An 11044-nucleotide genomic window follows, 5' to 3' on the forward strand; every position below is an offset into this window, starting at 1 on the left:
CCTATCACAGAACAAAAACCCTCACCAAAGGCGGACCTAATACTGAAAACAACTTTTACCATAAACGTCAGGCCAACTGTCGTAATCTGCCTAGCTGCAGCTTGGTTCGTCACACGGCTCCTAGATTGAAATCAAATTTGAAAACGCTGCTGCAGAAAGCAACATGGCAGACGAGGAGAACCTACCGCCCGGATGGGAGAAAAGAATGAGCCGCAGTTCAGGTGATAAAACACGAGCCAAAAGAAGCTAAGTGTCCTAAATAGTGAGCTAAAGTGCAGTGTATAGTGAACTTAGCTCAGTAGCTAGCAACCTCAGCATCGTGCATTAGTGCTGAAACGAGGTTGGAGTGACGTGTTTAATCATTGCAGTCTAAAAGCAGCGAGGGGTTAGTCGCTGCTGTCATTGTCTTTATTTAATTGTGGCGTTTTCTCAGCTGGTTTTAGGCATCTTAGCTTCATTATCGCGCCAAAGCTGATTCATTCAACCTGGCTGCGGCAGGGCCCTGCATGACGTCAGCCCGCCCCAGCGCCTCACCTGCAGACTGAACGAGTCCCAGCAGTAGGACGCTTTTCAGAATGCTAAACTTATGCGTCCTCTCTCCTCCCTCCTCACGTGACACAGGTTATCGTCATAGCTCTCGTGCTGTGGTGTTTTGTAAGGACCAGTAAATTCTAATACAGCACAGTTACACGGAGAAACACTGTAATATTTAATATACAGTTAACCTAAATGTTTTAGCATCCCTCAAAGAAGCAAATTACTTAAAAAAAAAAGAAAGAAAAACAAAACAGTTACTGTGAGGTGAACATTGCTGGGGTTGTTGCTCAAAGTCTTAAACACTTTTATTTAATTTGTTTTTGTTTAATTTTGCATTACCTAGTTACTCCCTGGAGAAAGTAATTTGTTAAACTACTCGTTATACTTTGCGCTACTCCACCGCAACATGACTGACAGCATGTTGTGATGCATTATAAGCCTTAGGCTACATCCCACACATTGACACAAACCCCTATCATAACGGAGGCTGTAAGATATTTTTTTTTTGTAGTGATAACACGTGGCAAAGTTGAAAACCAACTCAAGGAGCCTTCAGAACAACCACCACACTGATTCTACTGTTGAAACATGTACAGGTAGAAATGGAGGCTGAGCCTAATGGCTCATCACTTCCTTTATTACCTGCTGGGCTCTGGCTGCTGTCTAAGGGTCAGGATACACCAACTCTGGGTTCTTCACCGTGAAGATGTTTGTAAAAAGATGTTGCGTTAACAGTATAATGCAGCAGTTTCTGCTCTGGATGCAGTTTGCGCTTCGTGATCTCATCCTTTCATTCAATGAAATCGCAACATCGCCACTTCTCAAATGTTGTAAACTGCTCCCCCATTTTCCTCCTCCCTGCAAAAATCTGAACTCAGCTGACAGCAGCACAGGAAGAAAACTGCTGGTTTGATTTTTTTTTTTCCTCTCTTTTCTTTCAATCTGCCCATTGCTGAGATAATTGAAGAACCTTTTCAATGCAAGTAGTGAAATGATGTAATGCAGTTGCTGAAATTAGTACAGTGATATGTTACAGAACTGCCTGTCTTGTTACCTTGTAGCCTGTTATATCAACGACTAATAACGATAAGTAAGGAAGTAACAATAACGCAAGTAAATAAATAAAAGGTAAATATTTGGAAGATATAAAATAAAATATACTAATATTTTGTTATTTATTTTTCTTAGCATATGTAAAGATGGCTTGAGAGATTTTTATTTTTATTTTTTTTAATTGGCCTGTTAGAGATTTGAATGACTTTCAGACTGTGAAGGAGAAGCTGCTTTAAGCTTTGAAATTGTTCTTAAGTGAGGGCTTGTGTGGGAGTCTGTGAGTTGGACAGGTGGCCCAGCTGTGCACCGTGACTCACTCTACACTGATGATAAAACCACAAAGTTCTCATTTAGCAACAGCAGCTCCTCCACCTCCTTCACATCTCTCTGAGATGGCTAGGAAGAGCCGTCTCCTAGTGACAGTGCTAGCAACTAGTTGCCAACTAGTACTGGACAACAAGCTAACTGCTTTATATGAAGATGGAGCCTGACCAAAGGAAGGAAGGAGGCATGCTTGAGTCATGGAAAGCACCCAGAGCATATAAAGCTCGGCAGAGCCACTTTAATGTCACCCCCGTGGTTTGTGGGCACCATCTTTGAAACTTGCAGTGTGGCAGTTGGGCTTTCACCATCTTGGTCTTATGAAACCACACATGAAAATGTTAGCACTGCAAAAGAGCCGATCAGTGAACATTAGCGGTAGCAGGGTTGTGTGTCAGAGCGTATACCATTTAGCAGTTTACCTGGAAGTCTTTATTTGCAAAGATAAAAACAGTCGAGTTTCATGATGTTGGACTGCAGCTTTAAGGTCACAGTGACCCTTTCCACGTCCACTCCAACATGGTGGATATGTTTCTGTAGAGAAGCAGGCTGACACAATGTCAAGCAAAACTGCTGCTATATAAATATGAGGTGTGAAGGTCCAGGGCTGGTTAGAAGGGGATTGGCCTAATACATGAATCAATGGTCCATGAAAACAGTCTTAAAATAAGAATTACTTTTAAAACAGAAGAAACCGAATAGTTGACTCAGTGTTTGTTAAGTACAATCAAATCCTAAACTAGAGAAAGGTGCTTCTTTTAAAAGTGTACGGCCTCAGCAGCATTTTTTTTTCTTTTACACCTTTTTGCTGAAAGGCCGTGAAGTATTCAAAGGTGGTTCTTCTATGAAGACATCCTGCGATATTTATTTTCTCCTGTGCAGATGGCCTTTAATGTCTAATATAAAAGACTTCGCTCATAGTTGTAAACTCACACAATAAGTTTTTTTTAGTCAGTTTGGTTATTGTGGCTTTTTGATAGCATCTCTGATGCTCTTCTCTCATTACCTTTATTTACAGTCATGGCAGGAAGCAGTTTGGTTGTTTTTTGTTTTTTTTTCTTTTTAGCAGCTCACTTCAGTGGCTTACACACATCATCAGTGATCAGCTGTCGAAGAAAGGTGGACATATAGCAGCTTAAATGATGGCTCTAACTCTCAGGTGTACTCCAGGATAACTTGTTTCGTTCAGCGTCGGCCATCCCTGTGTAAAACTCAAGTCTTTGACATTTTCGTGTGAAGTGAGGCCAGTTGCTGTAGCACAGTATCCTGTACTGGGTGAATGGGTAGCTGCAGAGTCTGTGTTGTGTTTACATGTGTTTAAAAAGACCTTAATAAAGCTTAATGAATTTACTGGTTCTCTGTCATTGCTTCAACAGGCAAAGTGTACTACTTCAACCACATCACTAATGCCAGCCAGTGGGAACGTCCAGTGGGAGACGGACGTGGCGAGCCAGATAAGGTTGTGTGTAATGTTTAGTAACTGCGGGGTTTTTTTTTTTTTGGTTTTTTTTTAATGCACATGATGAGTCAGGGCTACTTTCCCTAAAGAGGTACTGAAACACATTTTACACGGCATGTTCCAGCTAGGGTACTGTTAATGCCTGCAAATTATTTATGATTTGACAACTATTGTGAAAAATCAATTTGGCCAGGGCATAGCGTTCTCCAGGATAACATTTGAAATGTTCCTGTAAGACATCAGGGAGCTGCCTGCAATATGACACGTATGCATTTAAATAGTGATAGGAGGAACAGTGCAGAGAAATGGAAGTCAGTTATTAACAGTATTATATTTCACATGATTATTAATAAAGACTGATGGACAACTGTGTGCTTTTACTTAGCTAATGGTTATCGTCATTGCTGATCAGTGTGTATCTTATCTTATCACAATACTTAGTTATGAAGCAGACGGGGGAAACATCAATAGCACCACCTGGTGGACTGAAACAGTAATTTATTTTATTATTCTAGGACTAAGGAGTTTAGTTTTTTTTTTTCCTTTTACACTTGGCAACTTATGTAATGTTGATTGGTGTTCTTGTATGTTCATGACATCTGGTGGAAGGTCAAAGGAAGAACCAGTCAAATGTAGTTGTAGGGCTGCATGACTTGCTGTAAAGTTGAAATTCTGCCATCCAAATAGTAAAGTGGTTCTGATACTCCAACATCTGGAGTGTTAACACACAAATACTGATATATTTGTATATGTATATATTTTTTAAAATTCAGGTACGCTGCTCTCATCTCTTGGTGAAGCATAATCAGTCACGTCGTCCATCTTCCTGGAGGGAACAAAACATTACACGATCTAAAGATGAGGCCTTGGATTTGATTCAGAGTAAGTAAGGCAGCACGGAGAGGGAGAGGAGATTTTACAAAGTCTGATGAATGCATTTAATATCTTCTGTCTTCTGTGCAGAGTACATAGAACAGATCAAGTCTGGACAGGAGAAGTTTGAGTCCCTGGCGTCTCAGTTTAGCGACTGCAGCTCCGCTAAGAACGGTGGAGATCTGGGACTGTTTGGTAGAGGTATGCACGGCATGATGTCATTCTCTGTTCAGTGCAGTCTCTCATTCAGCATCTCCTTCATCTGTCTTTCTGAATAAAACGAAATCCTGCACATAGCTCTCCATCAAGTGATCAAACGTTCAGTGCAGGAATAACTGATAGTGACAAGTTAAACCAGCAGTTTGTGAGCACAGTTTAATTCCGTATTTGTTACACGTTTCAAACATCAATCAATTTTCAATATGAGACAAAGATAACCAGAGTAAATACAGAAGTTGCAGTTTTTACCCCTCGGCCGTAAAAAGCTGATGTGGTATTGTCGTCACTCTGCCCGACGCATGGGTGGCATGAATGCACAAGTTTGTGAATGCGATAACTCAAAGCAAAGTTCACACTATAGGTGTATCTCCTAAGAATCTTGGGCAAGTTCAAATTTCATTAACCTCGACCTAAATGTCAATATTAGAGGTGAAGTTTTCTGAAAAATCTTGTGAATGCGATAAAGAAGGAAGTCTCGATTTTCAAATTTATACCATAGGAGCATCAGCCACGAAGCTTTAAGGCTTTAGGGGTAGCACTGGTGACTGCCAGCAATTTTAAGTGATGACCTCATTTATCATGATGATCTGAAACACCAGCAAGTCCACCTCTGAATGTAGCTTTGTGTTGAGCTGCTCTGGCCATTGGTTCTTGAAAACTCTCCAATGTGGCTGAATTAAAACATTTTGCAAAGAAGAGTTGGCCCAAATTTGTCCACAGCGAAGTGAAAAAGATTATTGGCAGTTATCACAAACGCTTGATTGCAGTACTTGCTGTTAAGGTAAGCACAACCAGTTATTAGGGTTAGGGTTACTAAATACAATCATTAAAAATTGGCCTTTATTTTTACTCCGATTGCCATCGGCTGATATTATTATTTGTTTGACCTGAAACTGTACATTAGGCTTGTAGGAGCTGTTTTTGTGTTGTTACCTATGTGTGCCACTAGGGGTCACTTTTTGAATGTTTATGGTGTGGTACTTAAGGTATGCACAGGTAATTATCAGCGGGTGTTGTTGTTCAGAAGGAGCAAACAGTTTGTGACACGCTGGAAACTAAGAGAACTGTTGAACAACAAATGCAACCAATTGAAAGCATTAAAGGTGTTAAATGGGCAAGATAAGCACAGCTGGATTTATTGGATTTTCTCAAATTTCATTCATAAGAGTGGCACCGCGTCACCCCCACCATCAAACACCTAAGTGGCTTCAAGTGTAGGCTTAGCCCGTACAAGGCTGTTATCTAGCTGCACAAACTCTGTAGAACTGAATAAAAGAAATTAATGTAATTAATCATGTAAATTAGCTAATATGTCATTAATATGAAATAGTCATTCATTTGTATGACTAACTATAGATGCACATGCTGATGTGCATCATGTTGTATGATGGTTGGATAATGGCTCAGTGTGTGTTTCTGCTTTAGGTCAGATGCAGAAGCCTTTTGAAGACGCCTCCTTTGCTCTCAAAGTGGGAGACATGAGCGGCCCTGTTTTTACTGACTCTGGAGTCCACATCATCCTACGCACTGGTTGACAAGAAGACTCCACACGTTGTACTTTCCTCTTCCATCATCAAGCACACATACAAAGTCTAACCCAGTCAATCCTGCAGATTATTTTAATGGCACATAGCACCCCAGTAAACAAAGCTTAAAGCCTGCATCGCATCATTTGAGGCAGGATCCGTTTGTTCCAAGCACCATTAAACTATTATTCTTTAAGATCTTTTATTAACGATGACAGTGCCTGTTGAAGTGACCGCCCTATGGAAACTTTCATATGAGTGAGGATTATTTAAAGTCTACTTGGTATGTGCATGACTTCTAAAGGACCACTTACTGTATGTTTCCCTATAAGATTTCCCATTTCCACTGTATGTGTGTCAAAGCAGTTCCTTAACTGTTTTGGAAAATAGGTTCAAATACTTTCTAATATTAGCAGCATCCCTGCAGATGGAGAAAGCACTGTTGTTCTGAGTTTACTAGAGTTAATCTTTGTGTTTTCCATTATTCAAAAAATGGAATTATTTCTTTCTACAATCCACTCTGAAAACGCATGATTTCTGGCCTTTGGATATGCCTTGATGGCACCGCTGAAAGCTTGCAGGTTTTGACAATAATCTCCACAGCTTTTAAAACCATCAATGTTCAGATGAACTGTTAACACTGTTGTGTCATTGAGGCAAAAATAAAATCTCCTTTTGTAAGTCTGGTTTTCATTATTTCCATGATTTAACTCTTTAGGAAGAGACAGGAAGTGACTAAAGTGTAGATTGTATATCGGTTTTAAACCTCTGATCTGGTGTTATGTGTTGGGTCTTCAAAACAGGTGTGTATATATCCTTAGTTTTTGTATGCGAGGCTTTTCTTTTTCATAGCCTATAAAAATAAAGACCTTTCAAACGTGAGCAATGCAGCGCATTAAAGGAAAACTACTACTTGCTTCTCATCCCAACAAAGGAAATCTATAGGGGAAAAAGGTTCCATATGAAAAATATTAAAGGACAAATGGAAAAACAAACCGCATAAAACTGATGTAATTAAAATCTGTAAAAGCTGCTGTCAAATACTCATATTTAGACTGTCATAAAGCACAATAATAGACATTCATTTCTGGGATGTTAGGTTTGTTTTCAAGTTGATTTATAGAAATGAAAAACTGGTGTCAACCATTGATTGGTGCGGTGGTTAACACCGCACACATGTTTGACTGACCTCGTTCAGTGGCCAAGTCTGTTCTACATAAACCTTAGTGTTGCAATTTAGTCATATCTTTAAATGTATTCATGTTTAATTAATTATTATTATTTATTAGCTTAATAGATTTATTAATTAATCTTTTAATGTACCCACAGACATGTACTGGTGGTTCTGTAGTCACTAGACGTCTTGACTGTAAAGCCCTGGTTCTCCCTTGGCAAATGTTTTCAACATTTGACCACTATCTCCTTTCACTTTTCATATGTAAGTTGTCTTGGATTCCTCCCAATGCTTTTGTGTTTCCCATTCTCAGAATCGGCTCTGATTGTAAACACACATGACCTCTTTCACAAGCTGTTTCTGCAGTGAAAATAACAAATCACAAGTTTTTATTGGTCAATTATTGCTTAAGCATGCGTGTCAACTTCACTACGAGGCATGTACATAAAATTAACATCTAAATCTTTAATCTCATTTTTTATAAATAATCATGCAAATCGTGATTAGGCCATTTGACACCACATCTGGGCAAAAAACGTTTCTCTTATAGAAAATGTTATAAAGGCTGTTTGGAAGTTCCTCAAACCATATGCATTATAGTGCTGTGAGATACAGCAAGTTTTGGTATTGATCTGATACCAAATACAGTCCCAGGACTGCTGATGCCAATACACATGTGCACATATACACATACTTTTAACATAAGAAGGGCAGCTTTGTTGGGGAGATTATGGAGTGTGTCATGACTTATTAATCATCATTATTTTGCAATATCTGAACATATTTTAATGAACCCTAACTCACTGGGATTTTTACATTGCACTTAAATTAGTTAACACAACAAAAAACACCTTTTTGGAGATCTGGCATTGAAATGTGCCTGAAAGTCAGAAATTGACCCATTTCTGTTGTTTAAATGTGCAAAAAGCTATTAACATGTGACAGTCAACACAAAAAGTTTAGACAGTTTTCATAGTGTGTGTTTTCATTCAGTAGGCTACAGACTGAACTTGGAGGATAGAAATAAAGTATTGATTGTACGTTGCTATTATTGATCCGATACCAATACCTGCATTGGTATTGATACTATCAACTACTGTGTTCTTTCTAAAGAGAGCAGAGAAAAACTCCTGTAGATCACGTTATAAAAGAATATATGTAAGTAACCACAGAGAAAACTGTGGGGTCTTTTTATTATGAGAGAAGATGAGTAAACTCAAAGTATAAGTTTTCAAAATTTATTAGGCGGGTAAAGGTTCAAATTAGGATGGCTGCTGTGTCTCTTTCTCTGTTTAGTGAGCCAAACAGACAAAGGTCACTGCACCCAAGAAGTAAACACTTTTATCATGAGTCACACAAACAGAATATTAATATGATTGGTTAAAAAGTTGGGGAGTAGCTGTGGTTTATTTTGGCTTTTCCCTTATTTGGGACTTGGTGTGGCTCTCTCTCATCATACATCTCCTGCAGTGGGCATCTCCCTGTGGAGAGATGAAGGGAAAACTCCTCCCTACACACACACCAGAATTTACAGCCTCCAGTACTTTTCCAGGGCACCCTGACTCCAGTCTGCACATGAGTGTGTATTCTGCTGCACACGCTGCACAATGCACAAATAGAGTAAAAGAAATCAATTCCAACAAAACACTAATTTCATTCATGCTATGCAGTTTGAAGCATAAGCTTGTGTCGTTTTGGTCATGTTCGTTTTTTGGAGCCAGAAGTTTACATACTTGGACGATATGATGGAGTGCTAATTTAGCAGCTCATTCTAGTTACCTTGATTCACTGTCTTCATAAACGGTGTCGGTGCAACAGGCACACATAAGAGCTAATTAGTGCTAAAGATTAGACTAATATGACACTAAGATGTATAACAATATAAGTATTTCCCCAAAATAAAGCACAAACCTCTGCACCACCCAGAAATTTTGTTAATATAACCACAAATTCAGCTCAGGGTACAATTTAAGAAAAGAAATATTATTGACCATTTTGAAAATAGACTCAAAATTTTGAGAAAAAAGTCAAAATGTGGAGATTACATTTGTTCTTTCAAGACAAACTGCCACGGTTATTAGTGAAATTGTATTTCAGAATCAGTTTTAATAAGGAAATAATTTCTCTTTCAGCACATAAACACGGTGTGGTGATAAATTAAAAAGATTGTGCACGAAGATGGAAGAGTGGATTGCACAAAATGAAATGGATGGTAATGGACAGATGAAAGGTTTTCAGTGGTCACAGCCTCGTGCTATAAAGAGGATGCTCTAGATCAGGGGTGTCGAACTCCAGGCCTCGAGGGCCGGTGTCCTGCAGGTTTCAGATCTCACCCTGGGTCAACACACCTGAATCACATGATGAGCTCATTACCAGGCCTCTGGAGAACTTCAAGACATGTTGAGGAGGTCATTTAGCCATTTAAATCTGCAAGGACACACATAAAACCTGCAGGACACCGGCCCTCGAGGCCTGGAGTTCGACACCTGTGCTCTAGATTAAATATGAATCCTGACTTTATGGAAATCTATGAGAAAATGACCACTTGAATAGTGACCAAGGTAAGGAACCTTATTGTTGCTTTGTCTCAATTACTACTCTCCTCCAGTGCAATATAATGTTTGCTTGTTGCTGTCTGTCATGTTAGGTCTCATCGTATTCTCTATTCAAACTCCAGAAAGATTTAAATGTTACCTGTGGGTTGATTCTTCAAGTGTGTGTGTCTGTGTGTGTGTGTGTGTGTCTGTGTGTGTCTGTGTGTGTGTGTGTGTGTGTGTGTGTGTGTGTGTGTGTCTGTGTGTGTGTTTATGTACCCACAAATATTTACTGTTGGTTCTGCAGTTTGTAAATATTTAATCTAAAGTCTGTGTTCTCCAAAGGCAGATGTTTTTACCATTGCTATCTTTGCCCTGTTTGTTTCCCCTTGTTTCACCCCATCTCCTGTCACTTCTCGTACGCAGTGTCCTTGGATTCCTCCCAGTTGCCTTTATTTGTTTCCCATTCACAGAATCAGCTGTTTGTGAACAGGCCTGACCTCTTTTACGAGCTGTTTCCTGCCTTGAAAATAACAAAATATAACTGTTACTTTTACATATTTAAGTATGCATGCATTCTTTACTACTTTTAATTAGCATAGCATAAAATAGTAAAAAAGATAGTATTTTTCTAACTAATTTGGCCATCGAAAACTATTCTATACAGGCGAAACATTTTAGAGGCTGATTTGGTTTGTTTTTATCAGACTGTATATAAAAGATGGACATGGATTTCAGGTCTGAAACATGAAACCACTGAAAATGTCCTAAATCAGCATTTTTTGTTTTTGTCCTCTGCATGTAGGTGGAGGGTTTACATTTTTCCTACACATTTCCTGTAGCTTCTCTCTGACAAGCAGAGGCTGAATTACTTGCTCATAGGGGGTCATATGATTGTTGGGTTTTTCTCTGTATCTATTATTGTACGATCTACTGCACAATATAAAGCGCCTTGAGGCAACTGTTGTTGTGATTTGGCGCTATATAAATAAAATTGAATTGAATTGTGTTAAATACACTTGAGAAATCAAAGAAAGTGATCCTAATGTGTAGGTATTGCTATCAAGGGGGAATTAAGGTCTCTAGATTAGATTAAATTCTATAGAACTTTATTAATCCCTCGGATGGGTTCCTCCAGGAAATTCAGTTTCCAGTAGCAGAATATCGTTGCATGTTACAGAGTTAGAATATAAATATAAATAGAGGGGGATGTAAATGGTCCAGTCATCCACTTTCAGATTTGGCATGTCTGTGAATTGCACAGATGTTTTCACTTGTGGTTTTCAGCAGGCTGAGACTATTTTCTCCAGTACCGTCATCACAGTGATGTTAGGGAAACAGGTCAATA

General features: G+C 39.0%; 1 protein-coding gene across 1 annotated transcript; it reads left to right on the forward strand.

Annotated features, from left to right (window-relative positions):
* The first annotated feature begins 79 nt into the window (after window positions 1-79).
* pin1 (peptidylprolyl cis/trans isomerase, NIMA-interacting 1) lies at window positions 80-6669 on the forward strand. Its single transcript, XM_006804317.3, has 5 exons — window positions 80-221; window positions 3288-3370; window positions 4144-4252; window positions 4334-4444; window positions 5888-6669. Exons 1-5 carry the CDS (start codon window positions 164-166, stop codon window positions 5995-5997), a joined length of 471 nt encoding a protein of 156 aa, XP_006804380.1. The 5' UTR covers window positions 80-163; the 3' UTR covers window positions 5998-6669.
* The last annotated feature ends 4375 nt before the right edge of the window (window positions 6670-11044 follow it).

This window comes from Neolamprologus brichardi, chromosome 6 (assembly GCF_056152115.1).
Source record: "Neolamprologus brichardi isolate AB-2024 chromosome 6, ASM5615211v1, whole genome shotgun sequence".
Taxonomy (NCBI): Eukaryota; Metazoa; Chordata; class Actinopteri; order Cichliformes; family Cichlidae; genus Neolamprologus; species Neolamprologus brichardi.